Source organism: Xiphophorus maculatus, chromosome 9 (genome assembly GCF_002775205.1).
Source record: "Xiphophorus maculatus strain JP 163 A chromosome 9, X_maculatus-5.0-male, whole genome shotgun sequence".
Classification (NCBI taxonomy): domain Eukaryota; kingdom Metazoa; phylum Chordata; class Actinopteri; order Cyprinodontiformes; family Poeciliidae; genus Xiphophorus; species Xiphophorus maculatus.
The window spans coordinates 19,033,218-19,054,838 of NC_036451.1; the positions used below are offsets into that span (position 1 = coordinate 19,033,218).

The 21,621-nt window shown below is 42.6% G+C and overlaps 2 protein-coding genes across 10 annotated transcripts in view; one reads left to right on the top strand and one right to left on the bottom strand.

The window, feature by feature from the left end:
* Positions 1 to 35: 35 nt before the first annotated feature.
* Positions 36 to 17,832, top strand: LOC102234667 (unconventional myosin-Va-like). The gene is made up of 35 exons (XM_014470996.2): positions 36 to 1,025; positions 1,523 to 1,633; positions 1,743 to 1,911; positions 2,810 to 2,954; positions 3,131 to 3,287; positions 3,369 to 3,512; positions 3,605 to 3,686; positions 3,767 to 3,874; positions 3,965 to 4,077; positions 5,365 to 5,633; positions 5,737 to 5,818; positions 6,531 to 6,671; positions 7,272 to 7,403; positions 7,510 to 7,593; positions 7,708 to 7,824; positions 7,914 to 8,011; positions 8,123 to 8,209; positions 8,385 to 8,705; positions 9,502 to 9,658; positions 10,164 to 10,403; positions 10,490 to 10,699; positions 11,077 to 11,170; positions 11,279 to 11,427; positions 11,511 to 11,726; positions 11,812 to 11,912; positions 12,380 to 12,494; positions 12,863 to 12,968; positions 13,128 to 13,250; positions 13,648 to 13,799; positions 14,010 to 14,099; positions 14,241 to 14,373; positions 14,466 to 14,763; positions 15,415 to 15,589; positions 15,700 to 15,780; positions 15,873 to 17,832. The coding sequence occupies exons 1-35, from the start codon at positions 999 to 1,001 to the stop codon at positions 16,032 to 16,034; spliced, it is 4,989 nt and encodes a 1,662-aa protein (XP_014326482.1). The 5' UTR covers positions 36 to 998; the 3' UTR covers positions 16,035 to 17,832.
* The window catches only part of LOC102224386 (protein unc-13 homolog A-like), a 47,356-nt gene continuing 42,751 nt past the window's right edge, over positions 17,017 to 21,621 (bottom strand). For all 9 annotated transcript variants that reach the window (XM_023339908.1, XM_023339915.1, XM_005795600.2 and 6 more), the window contains 2 exons: positions 21,003 to 21,162; positions 17,017 to 20,745 (listed from right to left, as the gene is read on the bottom strand). In XM_023339908.1, the coding sequence (XP_023195676.1) occupies positions 20,457 to 20,745; positions 21,003 to 21,162 (449 nt within the window). In that variant the 3' untranslated portion in view covers positions 17,017 to 20,456. The remainder of the gene's footprint in view (positions 20,746 to 21,002; positions 21,163 to 21,621) is intronic.

Genomic DNA, 21,621 nt, shown 5'->3' on the forward strand with positions numbered 1-21,621 from the left:
TCAGTACAAATGTTTGGGGAGTTGATTGGGACTAATTGTGAAAAGCCAACAAAAGTAGTGCATAATTGTGGCGTTTTACGTAATAAAAATCTGAAAAGTGTGTCAGGCATTTAAAAAAAAAAAATTTTACCTTCATAAATTATTTTGCTTTAGTCACTTTGCTGCATAAGCTCAAACTAAGAATTGTGTTGCTCTCTTATGCTGCAGTTTTAAAGACTAAATTTATAATGTTTTTTTTTTTTTTGGTCTGGACTTTGACTGGGCCATTCTAACACATTATTTGATTAGTCACAGAGAGCTACTTCCCTTCAAAGTTTCGACGAGTCTCTTAACACACCTGAAGTGGAATGACATGTTGATGAGGGAACTCATCCATTTGATTCAGGTGTGTTGGATAAGGGACACGCCTGCAACTCCAGTCCTTGAATGACACTGCCCTGCAAGTTTTGGATGAATCCATGCTCCAACACACCTGAATCAAATAATTGGTTAATGACAAACCTTTGCAAAAACTTGCTGACATGGGACTTTTGAAGACAAGTTGTCTTTGTTTTTGGTGGCCGTTAGAGTAAAATCAGCTACATAGAAATCCATGGCAAAAGTTACTTATAATATTGATTAAAATTAAATTTTTTAGTCCATCTCCTAAAATCCCAACGTGGTTGAAATGTGAAAAAGTTAAGTTGGTATGAATATCAGTCAAGGACCTTGTAGATGTTGTCCTCAGTTTAGCAAATAGGTCTCACCGAGAGGAAAAAAGAAATACCCTGAGCTGCTCCTGAGTGTGATTTATCAATCTTTGCTCATCCATTTGCTGCAGATTAACAGTTAACCCGCTTGCCTCTTTATGTGAGTGTGAACAAAGTGCAAAACTGCCGTCAGCTGGACAGAGGCAGGCTCTGAGGAGAGGCAGAGGACACCGGCCGCTCCTCGGGCAGGAACATGCAGACCGGGCTGAGGTTTTACAAGTCTCTACACAGATTGGAAAGGATAAAAACATGGCAACTCTGGAGCTTTACACAAAGGTGAGCTTATACATATATCTACCTCTATATATATATATATATCTCAGGCATGCAGTTTAATTTAGCTTTCAGAATTAGCCCCTCAGATGACAGGTTGGTAGGATCATTGTTCTTAAACCCCTTCATTACCTGACTGATTTCAAATTACTCAGATTAATATCTGCAAAGAGTTTAGATTTATCTGTTAGAGCAAATAAATAAATTAATATGTTGCTGGTGAAAAATAGTTAAGCGTACAGGCAGTTCAGAGAGAGGATGACCAGTGTTAATTTTTAACACAGTTTAAGAGCTTTTTGTGCTGATGGGTGTCAAATGAGCAGCCTGGGTGGGGTGAGGAAATGTGACGGCATAAGAGTATAATTTAGAAAAAAAATGTAAAAAAATAAATAAAATTCTGATAATTTGTTTCCTCAACTGATGTTTGGATTGTTTTCCTGCAGAATGTGTTTGTTTTATAAACGGTTCTATAGTTACACATCTGTCTATCACTTCGTCAGGGGGCAGGTGTGTGGGTGCCTGACCCAGAAGCAGTTTGGGTCTCAGCCACTCTCCTGAGGGACTACAACCCTGGAGACGAACAGCTTTGGCTGCAACTCCAGAATGGAAACGTGAGCCAGTTTCCCTCATGAATGTCCATGTCTTTCTAAACCAAGTTTGTCACTAAATACAAATTGATTAGCAGCACTGATGATCTCCTACTCAATCTACTCTTGATAGGAGGTCCAATACACTGTGGACTCCACGTCCGATCTCCCCCCACTGGGGAATCCCGACATCCTGGAGGGGGAGAACGACCTGACGGCTCTCAGCTTCCTGCACGAGCCTGCTGTGCTGCACAACCTCCGGGTCCGCTTCCTGGACTACAGCAGCATCTACACATACTGTGGTGAGACTAAAGAATGACCAGACGACGGCAGAGACATTTCAGGGAATGTTATGTTTGGTAGATGAACTCTAACAGGGCTGCATGGGGTGGAAGAAGATCGCAGAACCTTTCGACGGTAATAAAAACAGCGACCTGCTCCTGGGTGATTGTTTGTGTTGTTACAGCCCACAATAACGTCTCCAAATCATAAACTCAAAGGTTAAGACTCGGAGGGAACTCCCACATCCTCACAGTTTGCAAAACCTTTAGAAGATGTGGTTAGACTGAAAATCCTGAGAAAGGTGACGTGGGAGAAATATTCGTTTAAGATCCCTTTTAAAATGTTTGTAGAGTTATCATTTGAACATCAATCTGCTTCTCACAGGCAGAATAGATAAAGCAGTTACATGTTTTTTGCTGGGATTTTATGTCGCATGAGGCTGAATCGGATGTATGGAGTATATCTGAGAACAACAATTCACAAGTCTTGCCACGTATTCTAAGTAGTATTTAGGTCTGGACTTTGACTAGGCCATTCTAACACATTGTGTTCAGTGTGTGTGAGGGGGGGGGGATGTAGAACAATTACCATTTTTCTTCCACTTCATTTTCTACACTATTTTGCATTCATCTTCATCTTTGCATTACAGTAAATTACATTAAGAGTTGTTTGTGAAATGATAAAAATGTTACTTTAATGGGTATGAAAGACAACCTCTAATTTACATGGATATGATCATAAATAGAATCAAATGAAGTTTTATAGGTAGTTACGCTGAAGATCTTCAACAAGTGTTTAAGCTTTGCTTTACCTTTTTAACTAAAACCTGACTTAATGAATCGGTCTATTTTACAATCTTCAGGATCCTCAGGATATGCTTGGCGCTTTGAAGGTTTCCTTCTCTGTCTGTCCCTGCAGGTATTGTGTTGGTAGCCATAAATCCCTACGATCAGCTGTCCATATATGGTGAGGAGGTAATAGACGCTTACAGCGGTCAGGACATGGGTGACATGGAGCCTCACATCTTCTCTGTGGCCGAGGAAGCATACCGCACCATGACCAGGTGAGAGGTCAAGGAAATGAAGACGGGTTCAGTTTTTGTGATGGCTCTTAATCTATAAAGATTATTTACAGCCCCTGGCTCCTTTTAACAGAGGGGGGGATTTTTGATTTTGTTTGTTGAAGCACTTTGTGACTCTTGTCTTAAAATGTGCAATGCAAATACTCTTTTGTGCTCAGGGAAGAGAGGAATCAGTCCATCATCATCAGTGGGGAGTCTGGCTCTGGAAAAACGGTTTCAGCCAAATTCACCATGCGATATTTTGCTGTGGTCGGAGGAGCGGCTCAACAGACCAGCGTGGAGGAGAGAGTGCTGGCTTCAAACCCCATCATGGAGGTAAATGGAGGAAAAAAACGGTTTCACCCTCAGATAAGTTGGCTTTTTTTTTGGAATGTCACGCCTCTGTTTTGTTTGTAGTCCATAGGGAATGCTAAAACCACCCGGAATGACAACAGCAGCCGCTTCGGGAAGTACATCGAGATCGGTTTTGGTAGAAAGGGGGACATCATCGGGGCCAACATGCGGACCTATCTGCTGGAGAAGTCGAGGGTTGTCTTTCAGGTGGGATTCTTCAGCTTGTTGCTGATTTAAAATTCTTAATGATGCAAATACTCATGAGTTTTTCCTGCTTATTTCTTTTTGCTATGTGCAAGGCGTCATCAGAGAGAAACTACCACATGTTCTATCAACTGTGTGCAGCCAGAGAGCTGCCTGAAATGAGATCACTCCAACTGGGTGGGCCCCTGCTTCACGCTGCTTCTGATTTTATTCCTGCTCTGCTAATGGACTGACGTGTTTTGATTGGTTTACTTTAGAGCCGCCTGAATATTTCCACTACACCAAACAGGGAGGAGAGATGCAGATTCCCGGCACGGACGATCTGTCAGACCTGGAGCGAACTCGCAATGCTTTCACCGTCCTCGGTATTCTGCTCTTGAAGTCGCACGATTGTATGAATATAAAGTTCAACAACATGACAGAGAAACAACATCTTCGTTGTGCTGAATCTGCAGGTGTGCAGTCTGAGCAGCAAATGGAGCTCTTCAGGATCCTGTCGGCTGTTCTGCACCTGGGAAACGTCAACATTCAAGCCAGCGGCAGAAGCGCCGACAGGAGTTACATCAGCGTAATCATTATTCTCCATTTTTGTTCTTCTACTTCATGTCCTAATTCATTTACAGTCATGTGAAAAAAGGTTTCGACCCCTGTTTTGTCACTTGTTTTAGCTCAGCAAACAAATTCTCATGTTATATGAAAATAATCTAAATGAATCAAATGTTTTGATAACTTTTTGGGGAAAAACCCTATGATAAACCAACCTGGAAACCAGAAAAAAGTAAATGCACCTGTAACTTACTGTGCCATTCCACGTTTTCAACAACTACCAATTAATATTTTACAACTTTGGAGGGATTTTGACCAACTCTTTTTTCAATTCCTCTCCATTGAAGATTATTTGATTCAGTTTGAGATCATCCCAAAGCATCTCAATCAGATGCTTGTCCAGAATTTGACTGGGCCACTGCAAAACCCACGTCTTTGTTGTGTCTGAGTTTCTCAGCGTTTTATTTGGTGTGCTTTGGATTATTGTCCTGCTCGTTACCCAGGCAAGGTTGAGTATGAGATTAAAAACTGATAGTCGTACATTCTCCTTCAGGATTTTCTGTTGGAGAAAAACACTAATTGTCAATAATTATAGCAAGTCATCCAGGTCCTGAAACAACAGAGCAGTGAAAGACCACCTCACTGTAAGGTGCTGTAACAAAATGCTGCAGGATCGTATGCGAGATGCAACAAAATGTAAACCCTTTGCTTTTGTCTCCCTGGTCCACAGAATGTTTTTGTCAAACATGAGCGGGTTTTTTTTTGTGAGCTTGGCCTTGGCTCGTCTTTGTCCAGTCTTGTTGTCATCTTGGCTGAGGAAAGTGAAGCTTTAGATGTTCTCGGTTCCTTTGCGGCCTCCTAGATGAATTGTTTCTTGGAAAGATTCTCAGTTGTTTTCTCCATGTGTGGATGATGCCCTCTCGTTGTGGTTCGCTGGATTCCCGATTCATTAGAAATGTTTTTTTAATCCTTTTCCAGGCTGATAAATGTCTTATTTATTCTTGATTTTTGTCCAAGTAAGTGAGTCGCTTTTCAAAACCTTTGAGTCTGTTCTGAGTCTATTACATGTTCAAGTTCTGCTGAAGTAGTTTTGTGATTCAGACGATGATGTGGCCTGGATGTAGCTAGTAAGGGTATTTAATTAGATTTTCAAACTGGACTAAGTTGTTTTGGGTAATTTCGTTTCTATAAATGAAACCATAATTTGAAAACTGTGTTTAGTATTTACTCATGTCATCTTTGTCTGACACTAAAATATGTTTGATCTGAAACGAGCTGTGGCAGTATGGGTTTTGTGTTTCCTCCTCAGGCAGACGACCGCTCTCTGGCCGTCTTCTCCAAGCTGTTGGGAGTCGAGGGATCTCAGATGGCTCACTGGCTGTGCAGCCGCAGGCTGGCGGTGGGGGGGGAGATGCTGGTGAAGCCCATGACTGGTCAGCAGGCTCTAGAAGCCAGAGACGCGCTTGCCAAACACATCTACGGTCAGCTGTTCACGTGGACGGTCCAGCGTCTCAACTCGGCCCTGCGATCGCAGAAGGGGAAGACCAAATCTTTCATAGGAGTGTTGGATATCTACGGGTTAGTGACGAGCTTTGGCTCTTTTGTTTGTGTGCAGCAAGAGGTCACATCTTGCTCTGTGTATAATAGTTTAACAAGTCCTTCGTTTTCTTTGTTGGAGCAGGTTTGAGACTTTTGACCAGAACAGCTTTGAGCAGTTCTGTATAAATTATGCAAATGAAAAACTTCAGCAGCAGTTTAACAGGGTGAGTTATATCACATGTTTGCCCTAACAGAACCTCAATGCGTTCATCAAAGGTCCTATTTACAACGCTGTGTTTATATTTCCATGTTTATTCCCTCTTCAGCATTGCCCTTCTGCCTTTGCAATTCCTTTTATTTAAATTTTACATTTCTTATACAAACAACAATGGATTTTCTGTATAAATAACATAAATGATACAAAATTTAAAGCGGTCCATTCAGTCAATTGACCTAAAATCAGAAACTCAGCTCAGCTTCTGCAGTGTGGGACCTGCAACCACCGTGAAGCTGTGGCGAAAACAGATGCCATGGAAATGGGATGAAACATCACAAAGTTTTTCTACAGATTGTAATGCCTGATTGGATATTTTATGTAGAAATGGCAAAGAATAACGGCTGCAGATCATAAATATGCTATTTTCGCAATAAATATGGCGTATGTACTGCATTACATACAACAGCATTTAAAGAGACTTTCTCACAAGTAGTGGAAATATTTTCATGTAATGTGAAATTCAATTTCTATTTATCTGTTTACCTTCTTTCATCCATTTTATATTATTTTCGGTTTTTGTTCCCTTTTTGCCTCTCCAATTGTGGTCTCGATATGTCGTAAACCCCCTTGGAAGGAGAAGGGCACGTTTTCTTAAATATTTTGTGCTCATCTGTTCCCCAAGTTTACCATTATATATATTTTTCTTTCCTTCTTTCAAGCACGTCTTCCATTTGGAGCAGGAGGAGTACGTCAGAGAGGAGTTGGCTTGGAACAGGATCGAATTCAGCGACAACCAGGAGTGCATCAATCTCATCGAAGGCCCTCTGGGAATATTTGATCTGTTGGACGAAGAGTGCCGGGTCAGTCTCGGTGTCGGTCTGTTTGCTCATTTGAAAGGAGTCACCATTCTTACAACTTTATCCCTTTAATTGTGGCTTTTAGCTTAAGGCGGTCTCAATTAACTTCCATCTCCAGAATGTTGGAGTCATTCCAGTCCTTTCTGGATCTGCAATCCCAATTCTCCCAGTAACTTTGTCACCATTATCCTTTGGATGCAGTGGTTGTGGAAAATATTGCAGCAGTGAACAGAAGCAGCTGAAAGTCTCAGTTGTACACATCATCAGTTTTACTTGTAAGGATTAAATTGTTTGTTAATTTGTTTGGCCCTAAAGAGTCATTTCAGGCCAATGATACACGTTCTGGATGGAATGTAAGTTTAGAAAAAAACGAATGAACAATTTATCATTCAGTTGGCTCTGGTACTGAAGAAACAACTATCAGCAATTAAACATCCTGGAAAACATTTGGAAAAAGTGGATACTGATCGATGGAATGTAGTGATTCACGGACTACAGCAGATATGATGGATTGGTCGAGCTTCTTTCTCAACTCAGTATGTTTGATGAAATGCTCCAACACGGTTGTCTCTGTGATGGCATGTTTCTTTTTGAATTACCCAGATGCCAAAGGGGTCTGATGAGAACTGGGCCCGAAAGCTGTACGACCAACACCTGAACAGCAAGCCCCACCCTCACTTCGGGAAGCCCAGGATGACAAACAGCGCCTTCATTGTTTTCCACTTTGCTGACACGGTAAGGAATGAGATGCTCCATCCTGGATGCGGAGCTCCAATTGTTCCCAACCGTATAAAGCTCAACATTTTAGGCGTTTTTAAATATATTTCTCCCCGCAAATCAGGTGCAATATGAATGCGGCGGCTTTCTAGACAAGAACCGAGACACGGTGTTTGAGGAGCTCATCAACATTCTCAAAGCAAGTCAGGTAGACACCTGATCAATACCGAAGTCAAACAATGATGCGTGTTTTCTCAGTAAACGATGCCACCCTGTTCCCTGTGTGTGTGTGTGTGTGTGTGTGTGTGTGTGTGCGCGTCAGTCTGAGCTGGTGGCTGAGCTGTTCCAGCAGCAGGGAGGTGCTCCCTCTGTGGCCAATGGGAGCGTTCGCTCAGGAAAAAGAGCCGCCAGAGAACACAAGCTGACTGTAGGCTTCCAGGTGAGCTAATGTAAAAAAACCCAACAAAACCATTATGGTTTTTTTTAAGCCTTAGCCTCATAGTGCATTGCTTTTTTTTTTTTTGTCAGTTTCGTCAGTCCTTACAGATGTTGATGGACACCCTGAACAGCACCACTCCTCACTATGTGCGTTGTATTAAACCCAACGACCTAAAAGCAGCTTTTATGTGAGTCTGTGCTGTCATTCGATAATTCCGAACAAAAAATGTGTGCATATGTATTACTTTTTTTTTTGTCTTTGCATGCACTCATAAAGGACCGTCCTCCACTTTTTACAGGTTTGACCCACAGCGGACGGTGCAGCAGCTGAGAGCCTGCGGGGTTCTGGAAACTATTCGCATCAGTGCAGCCGGTTATCCATCCAGGTGCTGGACACTTAGTTGATCTCACTCTTTGTAAATAAATGAAGTGGTGAAACACCAGAGATGAAGTGAAAGAGATTATCACAAGTGAAAGAAAGTCTGAACCTTCCATGTTTTTAACATTTGAAGTTAATTTCTATCAAATAACATGTGTGTTTTGGTTTATATCTGCATTCAGATGGACATACGAGGAGTTCTTCAGCAGGTATCGTCTTCTCCTTCGGGGACCCCAGAGCCAGGATCAGGCTCAGGCCTCGTGCAGACAGGCTCTGCCTCAGCTCATCCCAGACACCGACCAGTACTGCTTCGGAAAGACCAAAGTGTTTTTCCGGGCGGGTCAGGTGGCTGTCCTGGAGAGGCTGAGGTATGAGCGGCTGCGTGTCGCTGCTGTGACCCTCCAGCGCCACGCCAAGGGCTGGTTGGCTCGGATCAGGTACAGCAGGATCCTCTGGGCGGCTGCTACCATCCAGAGATACACCAGAGGAGCTCTGGCCAGACGGTGAGGAGAAATGTTTATTATTAAGCTTTTAACTCTCTGAACATCCTCAAAATCCACTGAATATCTGAACACAGTGCCTTACAGAAGGATTCGCACCCTTAGAACCGTTCCATCTGTTTTTGGTTGAGAGCCACAATCTTTCACTGAGAGTTTAGGTGATAGGCCAACTCAAAGTTGTGCAGTTAAAGCGAAACAATTAAAGAATTCAAAAGGTTTAAAAAAGTACCCCCCCAAAGGGTTTGTCAGACCCTTTGGGGGCAAATTAACTGATAGTTTACCTGTAATCTCTGTTTAAAGAAATGTTATGTGAAGGCCACAGAGGTTTGATGGAGGACATTATCAACCTCAGCTGCCATTGCAGGAATGGAAATAATTACTCCCAAGTAGCCAAGAGTCCCATTGTTTTTCTGGGGGAGCTGCAGATGTCCACAGCTCAGGTGGGAAAGGGGGAAAATATTAGTTCTGCTTTAATGGAAGCAATACAAGAAAATATGTACTTCACGCTACAAAGTTGTCTATTAGAAATGACTAATACTTGATCAGCATGGCTACACATATGATGTGTCACAAAATTCTCATGTTTTCATGCAAAGACAAGTCACAAGTCAGTGTGTTTTCAAAAAAATAAAAATCATAGTGACCTGCAATCACATTCAGCAACTAGCAAATTTATGCTTTTTTTCCCAGATTTTATTTGCTTTTTTCACTTTTAGTAAATGACCAGTTTGCTAGCTGAAACCAATGCATGTCTGAAAGCCTTTAGTTGTCTACTGTGTGTGTTTGTGTGTTTCTGCAGGCGGGCTCTGACTCTGCGCTACACAAAGGCTGCCATAGTGATCCAGAAGACGTACCGGATGGTGGTGGTCAGGCAGCTTTTCCTCATGATTCGAGACGCCACCGTCACCATCCAGGCCTTCACCAGGGGGACTCTGGCCCGCCGCAGATACAGACAGGTCAGCATTCAGTGCCGGCCTCTTATCTCTCTATCTGATGTCGAAGTTATGAGTTACCAGTGATGGGATGTAGCGAAGTCCAGGTACTTTGTTAGTTAAGTAAATTTTTTTTTTTAGGTATCAATACTTAAGTAGATTTAATCGTGAGTACTTTCAACTTTTACTCCACTCCAGTTTACATTAAATATGTACATTCTTCCCCACTGCATTTCTATAATGTTACATTACATTCATGTTACATTGTGTTTTTTTTTAAAACACAATGTAGCGTGTGTTTAGAACACACGCTACAGTAAAGTAATTGTATCAGTTAGCTCAAATATTGAGCTAACTGTACTAATTGTCTTTAAAAGTTTTTACTTGAGTAAAAGTACATATAAACAGACAAAAATGTACTCTAGTAAAAGAAAGATTTTTACTTAAGTTTGGTGTTTGAGCACCGTCTCCACCACTGAGTTGCACATCTGGCTTTAAACAAGTGAAAACCTTTTGCTTTGCCCCTCAGCTGATAGCAGAGCGGGCCGCCGTGCTGCTCCAGGCGACGGTGCGTGGCTGGCTGGCGAGGCGGGCGTACCGGCGGGTGCGCGCCGCGGTCATATTCATGCAGTGCTGCGTTCGCCGCAAGGCGAGCAGGAGGGAGCTGCTGAGGCTGAAGGCCGAGGCCCGCTCCGTGGAGCGGTACAGGGAGCTCAACAAGGGCATGGAGGTCAAACTGATGCAGCTGCAGCTCAGACTCAACCAACAGGTGGGTCACAGAGAGATCTGTTTTCTAAACATGAAAATCTGCCGGATTAGAGATCTAGTTTCATCACGTTTTCTGTGTGTGGCAAGGTGAGGGAGAGCGCTGCTCTGAGAGGGACTCTCCACGCGGAGCGAGAGGCTGCCAGCGCCGAGCTGGAGGCTCTGAGGGGGATCATCCAGAAGCTGGAAAACCAGAGACTGGAGAAGCCGCCGCCTTCCCCGGCGGTCAGCGAGAAGGAGGTGGAGGAAAGGAGGAGAGCGGAGGAGAAAGCCGCTCAGGAGATCCTTCGACTCACACAGGTGAAATGATCCAAATGAAATTACTGGAGACAAATTCCTACATTCGTCTTTTATTGGTTGCACTGCAAAAATTCCCTAATATTTATTATTAACTTCCCATATGGTAAAAAATGTCTTGTTCCACAGACAGACAATTTCATTTATTGTGAGTACTGTTTCTTCAATATTAAGGAACATAATTTCCCTTTGGGACCAATAAAGTATATATCTAGCTAGTTGGTCGTCATCATTTCTTTCTGGAAAGTTACTTGTAATTTAGGTTTTGTCTCATTTCAAGTGTACTAAGATATTTGCACTAGAAACAAGGTCAAAATACTCCTCAGATTTTCCGTTTTTTGCTGTTTCTCTTGATTTTAATGCTCGTATAATTTTTGAAGGAGATGCAAGCGTTACAGAAAGACAAGGAGAACATCAGCAAGGAGAAGGAAAATCTCACCGCTCAGCTCCACGAGAAAGAGAGAACACAAAACGGTGCGGCTCCACTTTTTCTCCTCTCTGCATTAATTAATCACTTTTTCCCCCTGCCTTGCCACAGCTTTGAACATTTTTTTCTTTGGTTTATCTTATTTATGTATGCAGAGTGTGTACAAAAGGCCGTGCAAGAGGCCAGCGCTGCTCTGCAGTCAGAGCTGGATGAGGAGAAGATGAAGTACCAGGGTCTCCTGAGGGAGCTCACCAGACTGGAGCAGAGATACGACAACCTGAGGGAGATGAATCTGCTCACCGAGGTCCACAGCTGCACCTAAACGAGATATACTATTAGTCCAGCTGGATAGTTTCACTTCTGTCCCTCTGTCTCGTCCCAACGCAGCGCTCCAGAGGACACAGAAGGACCGACTCGGCTCAGAGTCTGATCTCCGAGCCTCTCTCTCCGTGCTCCACTCCGCTGTCGCCCCAGTCTCTCACCCCGCTCTCGTGGTCCCCCTTCACTTCGGCGTTCCCGTCCCCGGAGGAGAAGCGCAGAATCAGCGTGACGTCCCCCACTCCGGAGAGGAGAATCTCGGCGTGGAGCTCGGAGTCGCCGCTGGTCAGGAAACGCCCGAAAGGGAATGAAGCTTTGGATTTAAACTCGTGCAGGACATTTTGTGACAACACACGGATGTGTTTGACAGGATCAGTTGATGGAGAAGATGGACGTGGCCAAAGACCCGGCAGTGAAGAAGAAAGGAGAAGACCTGGAGTACGCTTATGATGCCGTACGAGTGGCCAACAAGTCAGTCTTTCCTCTGTCGCTTCACGTATTTGATAACCTTTGCAGTTTTTCACATTTTGTCACGTTATAGCCACAAACTTCAGTAAATTTTACAGGTATTTCATATACACACCCATCTATACCAGCTTTACCCATTTAGACATTTTTTTCTCCTATTTGATCTTTGTAAAATTCCATTTTCCACTTAATGACACAATTTTGTGCACTGGAATTCATGCAGGGGTATGATGGTAAACAGTGTTGTATACAGATGCGTGCCACACTTTTCAAGGTTTTATCTGTAGAAACGATGTATAATTTCACCTCCACTTCACAATTATGCTCCACTAAAAAAATGCATTAGAGGTTTGTAACAAAATGTGCAAAAGTTCAATAGGTATAAACACTTTTTTTTATTTTTTTAGTGACTGTAGCTTCAGGCATGACGTTTTCAGTGAAGGCGTTTAATCTGTCCTGGTGTCTGCCAGGTTTCTGGAGAGCCAGCAGCAGAAGCAGCAGACTGAGTGGAAGGACGAACTCGAGGATCTGAGGAACCAGCTCAGTAAGAAGATCTGTTCTGGTTCCTCTCCTGCAAAGAAACGGGTGAGGATTCAACTACGCCACCTCTGCTGAGAATGCAATCTAGTTGTTTAGCCTTTAAAGCAGCAGTGGTATTGGTAAATTTTTGTTTTGAGATCCAAGATCTCATTTACCAGAGAGATCTGTAACAAATAGCAAGTTTAAGATTAGATTTTTTTTATTATTTTTTTTTAAATTAACCCTGTTTCCTTATTTATGTTCGGATATATTTATACTAAACCACAAGTGTCAAACGGCATCCAGATTCTGGTAATTTATGCCGTTATTCAAAGATTTCTAAACATGATGGTGAAGTGTGATTCTCTTGTTGTGACTGAACTACAACAAACTGGGGATCCTCAAGTTAAGGGTCTGAATGTTTCTCCCATTAGGATTTGTGGCAGCTGCTGGAAGCCAGAGAGTTTGAGTGCATGAGGCTGCGGAGGGAGCTGAAGGAGCTGAGGCACACGGCGACTCTCAGACACCTGCTGACGCAAGGCGAGTCTTCACCTGAACTCTGAACCCCACATGAAGTAAAATCACTGCAGTGCAGCAAATCTACGGTCCTGTGACGTCTTCTCCATTTGCGGTTTTTTTATATTCATCTTTTAAGTTGTCTTTCACATTCAGTCAGGTTGAGTTTTCTTTTGTTTCCAGTTTCCCTGTCGGCTCCAACCACAGAGACGTTCTGTGCTGCTCGGCCGAAACCAGCAGCCGTCGCCGGTTTGCTGGAGTGCAGGAAGAGAGACGAAACCAAACTCATCAAGAACCTCATCACAGGTGAGCTCCGTTTCATCCATTTAAACTCATTTTTAGTGCAGAGGAAGCCGACGATGTAGATGTAGACGGTGTATCGATGTAGGACATGTTTGGTTCATTTTCCTAAACATTTATTTTATTTTTGAAGAAAAATAAACAATTGTTTATTAGTGTTTGTACAGTAATATATAAAGTCCTATGATTGTGCATTTTTAAAAAATATATAATTTTAACTTTAAATATTGCGTTTTACACCACTTGTTTTAGTGGTTTCATTTTTTTTCTTTTTCTCTTGCATACAGTATTCTTATGTGCCAGGTTTCCCTTCAGTCCAAACAGAAACCCGTTTGTGCAGCTGCATGACAATTATTTGGTCACATTTATCAAACTCCTCTCCGATGCTCTCGCTGTCCCGCAGACCTCCGCTCTGAAGGCGCGCTGGCTCTGCCTCCAGGTTTGCCGGCCAGCGTGATCTTCCTCTGCGTCCGTCAGGCCGACTGCAGTGGAGACCAGGCTCGCGCTCGCTCGCTCTGCAGCTCCGCTCTCATCGCCATGAAGGCCGCTCTCACGGTAACCGGAGCTCCGATTGCTCTGCGTGTGCCAGAAGGGGGCAGTGAAATGTAATTATAGAGGCAGATCCCATCATGTTGGCTGGGGGGGGGGGTGGTGGGGGAAGGGACCTGCAGCCAACTTTCAAACATTTGGAGTAATGAAATGTTTTATAAAAAAAAAACTTTTCCGTCGGTGTGATCTTGTTCTAACGGTGTTTTCCTTCTTCAGAAGCAAACCTCTGATCTTGATATGACTGCTCTGTGGCTGAAAAATTTTAGTCTTTTGCACGACCTGTTGGTGCAACATTCTCCAGAACAGGTAGCCGACACCTGCTGGTCATCTTCAGTTTTCTGACTAGACATGTGTTTTTTTGTTTGTTGTTGTTTTTGTTTTCTTTTAAACTGTACATGCAGTCTGGTTGCGGTTTCCATGATAACTCTTTGGTGTTTGACTTGTTAGAGCCTGGACTCAGATGAGCTCGTATCTATGACGACCGACCTGAGCGACTTGATCCGCTCCCTGAGTGTCCTTTGTATCCAGGCCTATCAGCAGCTGCTCTCCATCACCGAGACACTGCTGCAGAAACTCATTGGTAACGCTACGGTGACCTCATGCCGGTGCTGCCGACGCTCTTCCCTCCACTAAACTTTAGAACTCCCTCTCCCTTCTCGTTCTCCGCCTCAGTCCCGGCCCTCCTGGAGAGCGAGACCATCGCCGGTCTGTCCGGCTCGGCGGTGAAGCTGGTTGTCTCCAGGAAGCGGGCAGGCTCAGACCCTCGACCGCTCGGCGCCGACTCTCCCACCATGGCGTCTGTGCTGAGGCAGCTCAGAGCGCTTCACACCGCACTGAGCCGCCAGGCTCTGCCCCAGAGTCTGGCCGAGCAAGCTTTCCGCCAGATGACCTACCTCATCTGTGCCTCTGCGCTCAACAACCTGCTGCTGAGGAAAGACATGTGCTGCTGGAGCCGTGGCATGCAAATACGGTACACGGTCGCAAATAAACGCCCCACCCTGGGCTTTTTAATCCATTTAGTAACTTTAATGTCATTAATTGTGTAAGGAAAAAGACAGAGGGGTATCGGTACATCCTTACTAAGGTGTTCATGTCAGATAAACTTAATTCAACTGCTAACGTCAACACAAAGTTAGTACATAATGGTGAAATAGAAGAGTATATTAGATGTTTTTTTTTTAAACTATTTAATATAAAAATATGAGAGGTGTGATGCGCCTTAAGTATTCAGGCCCACTAAGTTAATATTTTGGTGTAAATCTCTCTCTTTGTTCATTTAGACACGGATCCTTTTGCCAATTCATCTCATGAAATTGACTCAGACACTTGTGACCTAAAAAAATGATTAACGTTTTGTTTAACATATTTAAAAGTATTTAGAAATTTTATTCCACTTTAAAATTACTCATGACTTTATGCTGAATGCAATCACATAAATTACGTTCAAGTTTCTGGTCGGAATGTTGAAATAGAGATGTGTTCAAGGCCAAATGTTGAAATGGGAAATTAAAATTAACCTGTAGGCTGTGAGTAATTTTTGACAGCAGTAACTATAACTCCCAAAGCACTGCACTTTTACCTTTGAAAATTTGTATTTATTTATTTTTTTTAATTCCCTCAGTTACAATGTCAGTGTGCTCGAAGAATGGTTGCGCAGCCAAGACCTGGCAGCAGGGGGCGCTGTGGCCACACTGGAGCCGCTCATCCAGGCAGCTCAGCTGCTGCAGGTGGGGAAAAAGACGGATGCGGATGCTCAGGCCATAGTCCGGACCTGCACCGCTCTCTCCAGCAAGCAGGTGGGTCTATTTCTCACTTCTGGAAGGAATTTGTTTCAACCATGCTATTTTCTAAACCCAAGCCTCACTGGGTATTTATATGCCCATATGCCCTCTTCATAATTCTACAGATTATGAAGATCCTGACTCTCTACACTCCTCACAGTGATCTTGATGAAAAAGTCTCCCTAAATTTTATTCGCACTGTCCAGGTACCGCCCGCCTCGCTGTAAAAGTCTGACATGCGGATTTGTTAAAATGATGCCTCTCAGGTCAGTGCTGATCGTCTTCTCTGTTCCTATAGGAGCTCGTCAGAGGCCGCTCTGACAGTCAGCCTCCACAGCTCCTCATGGACGTGAGGAGAGCGTTCCCCGTCACTGTGCCCTACTCGCCTCCCCCGGCCCTCAGCGCAGACGACTTAGTCATCCCAGAATCCCTCAAGATCTCTTTTCTACGCAGATCCTAGAAGAGTACTACTCCATATGTTGAATGTTGCATTCTGAAATGCAAACACCTTTCTGATCATTAGTGGCGCTAAACAAAATTATTAGTCTAAAAGAAGCCCTCGGATTAGATTTTTCTACTAACTTAATGAGTCCTGGATTACTGATCTCTGCTACCGTTTTCAGTTCTATACTCATGTAAAAATGTGTGAATAGCCCTAAGAAATTATCTATTATTCCAGTGTGATAATGCCACACTGAAACATTAAGAGTCCGGCCTTAAGTTTGAAGCTGAATGCAGGTACTATGTTGAAAAAATATATCAACAAAATACAAATCTGGGATTAAGTAAACCGTAATAAATAAGTAATCTGTTTTTTTTTGTAAGAATTCCAAAGGACTTCTGAATAGTAAATCGTATCTTTTCATTTGTCTCTGATATAAATATGGCATTAGAAACCCGTTTGTTTTAGCTGCTCTCCACTAGACGGCAATCTATGTTTCCACCACACACAGTGAGGATGGAAAAGGAAGAAAAATCCAAAGCTCACTGTTAAAACCGCTGCAGACGATGTCATTTTGGGGTCTCTTAAGTTTTGGAAATCAGCATTAGAAGTTTTACCACAGATCAGCTGGTTTGTTAGAAGACACCCCAGGCAAAAGTTTGTTCTGTGTTACCATCACAAACCTAGACATGTGGTGTTTGACAATCTCTACTCTGCTTTGGTCAGATCAGTCTAAAAAATTGTTCCCCCCCCAAATAAAGCAAGTTTTGTGAAAAGGCACCATATGCCCTCTATTAAGGTGGAGGATCTGCTGTGGGCTTGTATGACAACATGAGCTCTCCTGAATAAATGGACGTGTTGTCTGTCGAGAACATGTTTTCAACACAGAAATGACTCAGAATCTTTTAGATTGTCTAAAGATAACAATTGTGACTTTGATGATTATTAAGAATTAAATTCCTTAACATTTTATCTCCAACAGATGTCCTAAAAAGTCAGGTTGATTTATTATATTTTTAATTATTCAGTGAAAAAGATATACAGCTACAATAAAAGAATCATATTGGACACTTTTCACATATTGTTTTTGACCAGAAATGCCAACAAATGGATCCACATTGGTGGAAATGTAGCTTCATTGTATCTTTGCACAAAGCGACAGAGAAAAGTGTGAAATTTCTGTTTTCCATGTTTTATTGGTAGCAGAAACACAGTTGGACTGTAGTCTCAGGAGCCTCGGCCCCCAACAACCAGAATAATAAAACAAAAACTAAATTAGAAACATCTTTTGTGTAAAAAAATTCTCATGCCAGTACTTTGCACCCACTACACGTCATCAGTAATACATATTTATATATTCACAAACATTTGAAAAATAGAAAACAATAATCCAAATATCAAAATATAGAAGACAACAATTGGCATTGAACATCAAATAATTAATGCGTGCTGACACAACACGGTTTCTTTTTGTTTTTCTTGTTCCCGTCATGCACCGTTTCTGGAAGTACACGACCGGCGCGCCCATGTGGTTCGGCCGGCCGGACAGAGCAAGGGGGAGGGGAGGATGGTCATGCGTGTCTGTCCGCCTCTGTGTGTTATGTATGTGCTTTTCATTGTGCTTCATCTACTTCAGCTTCAAACCCGACGGCCCAGCAGGAGGAAGACCTTCCTCGATTAAAGAGAATCATTGTCAACAGCAATAAAGATTATTTTCGTGGCGTTTCCAGCAAGATGTCAATTGTATGACTGTATTTTTTTTTTTGTCAAGACTGTGCAGATGTTTTCTTCCAATAAAAAGACCTTTTACATGCTAGTGAGTTACACAACATTTATAAATACGTTTTTTTTTTTAGACCTTTGTAGCCCACATGGTGTAACAATGTGTGTACTGCCAGAGTGAAAGTCAGAAACTTTCATTTTAGTTCCTAATCAAGCAGATGCATATGGCTTGTAATTCATCTCCATTATGGACACGGCCTTCCTACAGTATATCTTTCAGCTGTAGCTCCATGCTCAAACTGGAAACCCATTTGCACTTAATCACCTGCTTGGGTCGCTCCGTGCTAAATTCAAGTCTACAACAGAGCAGCAAATTTCACTTCACGTATTCTGACGTGTTTTACATGGCAGCTATTTACAACAATCCGCTTCAGGACCATCTTTTCCTACATCAACAAAACTTCAGTCTCTGATCGACGCCACAACAGCTTTGACTTTTGGCCCAGAAAGCAGACAGCTTTACAACATATCAGACACTTGTGCTGCTATAATTAGATTAATAATCCACCATGTAAACATTGTAAGACTGATTCAGGAAGGACTCATCTAGATAGAGTTTACAGATCAGATGCATAGAGTTCAGTTGGTCCACTTTGTTCAATAATGGGGCCTTTTTAATTACTCAAGACCCAGAAATACATCGTTTTGAGTCCTGAACACAAAATTTCTTCTGCTTTATTCTTTTAAGTTGTTACAGAAAGAAAACTCATAAATATATTTAGTTTTAGAGGTTTTGTAAACCCATAGTGAGATTGATGAAAAGTTAACGGAATCTAAAATGTTTTAAACCTCAACTGCTCAGGGATTTAATGTATTTTTTTCTGAAATCTTTTAGATAATTATTGAAAGTCAAAACAAAATAGACAACAAATGAGTTTTCACAGATGCAACAGCGACTGAGTATTGGAAATGTCTCTGTACACTGTTTGGACCCTAATGTTGTCTTCTAAATGTGGGATGCAGACCAGTTCTGGTTTGGATCAGCAGCCCTTCACCGGAGGCTTTTCTGGATTTCGGAGTGAAGCACGTGACATGCCTTGTAAAAGTAGCAAACTTTTTACATTCTGTAAATTTAAAACCACAAACTTCCATGTATTTTCTTGGGCCTTATATGAACCCTGGTTTCTCAATCAGTGATTTAATGTTGTTTTTATGACTCAAAGGACTTTGATTTGCTTTGTTGCTCAAATGTTTTGTTTTGTGTTGGTCAATCTTAATAAAGTTCAATAAAAAACGCTGAAGTTTGTGGTAGGAATGAGACAAAACGTGAAAAGCTTCAGAATTTGCAAGGCATCGCACAGCTAAATAATATTGGTAATATTGAAGATCTGTGCTCACTCGGGTTAGTGAAGGGCGAGATGTTTCACTTCACATGATGCTACTTTGCAAAAATATTTTCTCTATGCATGTTACCTGTTAAATAATTTCCTTCCTCCTTATTTGGCAGTTAGGTGCTTTTATTCTGAAAGGAAACGACATGGGTTTTAATCTCTCTGCTGTATTGCACGGCTGACAGACCCAGTCTGGGCTGTTAGGAATGTTTGCAGTAAAAACACAAAGGTTAGAAATAACAGAAAAATGAAAGTTTTGACCTTAAAATGGTAAACAAACCTATAAAGACTGAACGGATCCTCCACATGTCACTAACGTAGCGATGGCTTCTCTTTGTGATTACATTTGAAGGTAGCCAGCAACACGAGGTCGACATCTTCACAATCACACCGAGTCCATTCTCATTCACTCACTCACTCACTCACTCACTCACTCACATATACTTATGTATAATCTGATGAATCACAGTGCTCAGATGTGTGCTTTCATCAGATTTCTCTCTCTCCATGCTGTCCCACACAGGACGCAGACAGAGGACGAGGGTCAACAGGACAGAAGGCTTTGAGGGTGTCAGGCAGTGCTCTGTTACAGGGTAGACGCTCAGAAAGACAGACTACGATGACCTCCATCGAATAATCCTGTAAGCTTATATATTTCCCTTTATATATTTTTTATATATGCATGTTCATATATAGAATTATTTAAATATAAATATAGATCTAGAATAAGAAAGTAATAAACTTGAGTGATAAACTAAAAGTGCTTTGTTTCTGATATCTGGAATGTTTTGAGCCTGTTTGCGTTGTGTGTCGGCTGGACGGTCGGTCCTGTTGTGCTTGGGAATGGTCTTGGCATATATCAGTAATTATCTGTTGGCACTTGCGGTCCCTTCTCTGAGTGGGCACACACCAGGGAAGGGATGACAGGGCAGAAACTTAAAAAAAAGAAAGTGAGAAAGATGGCTAAAAATATTTAGAGGCTACAAGACATTTCTCCACCTGATCACTCCAGTAAGTGTGTGTGTTTCTCCACGACAAATAGGGAAACTGTATCGCTAATCAAAAAGGATGATTAAAACACATCAGCAACAATAAAGACACTGGTGGACTTGGTGATGCTCGTCTTTGCTTTGCGTCTTCGCCACTGGAATAAAAGTATTTACAGGACTGAGTGTGTGTTGCCTCCTGTCTTATCTGTGCTTTTACAACTCTGGATTATCCTGGCAGTGACTTGCGGTGACTCAGGAGAGCCGCAGGGCAGTGGCTGTCTGACTGAGCTCCAGACATGGCGTTTTAAGCCCCACTTTGACATTTTCGTCTTTTTTTTTTAACCACGGCCCTCCTCTGTAGAGCGCTGGTCGGACTTGAGCTTGACAAACTCTTTGGCCACGTCGTCGTTGTTGCGCTGGGAGAGGATGCGCAGGACGGTGAGGCCTGTCTCGTCCATGTGGATGCGCTTACCCAGCGGCAGCCAGCAGGCGGCGCTGCCCTTAGAGGCCACATCCTTAAGCTGCAGGACGGCCATGCCCACGGTGCGGTCCTCTCGGGCGAAGCAGTAGTCCTTCACACACACCTGCAGCTCGTAGCACTCTGGACCCACCTCGTTGCTCAGTGTGCTGCAGAGCAGGGAGAGTGAGTCAGGGTTCGTACGCTTTTCCCACTTTAAAATTCAAACACTTTTCAAGCATTTTTAAAAAAAAGTTTTCAAACTTTTCCAGCCCCACACGTTAGAGATAAAACAATACAAATGAACTAAAAAAAAAAACAACTATTTAAATTCACTATTATATGATATCATTTATTACTCTTGTCCATATTTTTTACAGACGATCTTAAACCTTCTGTAAGACTAGTGACATCACCAGCAACTTACAAAGTGAAGGTTTCATTGTATTTAGGAGCCCAGCTGTTGTTCTTTGACTTGGTGGCGTACTTCCTCTTCTTGTCGCTCAGGTGGGGGCCGATGATGTAGACCTCCACGAACGGGCGGAATATTCCCTGCGTCTGCCACCTCAGGTCGTTGGCAGCCACCACTGAGGCAGAGAGGAGACAAAAAAGAGGGAAAGTGAAAGGGAAGGCGTGGGTGATGATGAGAAAGAGGCTCATGCGGAAAAAAAACGACGTAAAAAAAAAACAAAAAACGTGTGACACTGTGGAGTCGTGAGAAGCAGAGAGTGAACAGGAAAATCCTGGTGCTTTCTTGCTGCCTAGATGCAGCATCTTGCCCAGAGAGTGAAAGTAGAGGAAGAGAATAATTTCAAAATTATTCATACCCCATGAACTTTAACACTTTGCCATTTACTCTGGTACCCTTATATAAAATTCAGTGCAATTAAATATATGTAGATATATACAGTAAATCAGTCATTGCACAACTGCAAATCCACCAACACATGACCGTCCACTGAAATGCATAGATGATGATGGAATGAGCCAAATAGAGAAAAAACAAACATGTGCTTTAGACTTGCACTTTAATTGCAACCAAAACA

What these genes read in the sequence shown, in the direction of transcription:
- LOC102234667 (XM_014470996.2), top strand. Translation starts at nt 999, where the DNA reads ATGGCAACTCTGGAGCTTTACACAAAG. An exon ending in GCATACCGCACCATGACCAG is followed by an intron (nt 2,955 to 3,130) that starts GTGAGAGGTCAA and finishes TTTTGTGCTCAG; the next exon opens with GGAAGAGAGGAATCAGTCCA. An exon ending in TGTTGGACGAAGAGTGCCGG is followed by an intron (nt 6,672 to 7,271) that starts GTCAGTCTCGGT and finishes TGAATTACCCAG; the next exon opens with ATGCCAAAGGGGTCTGATGA.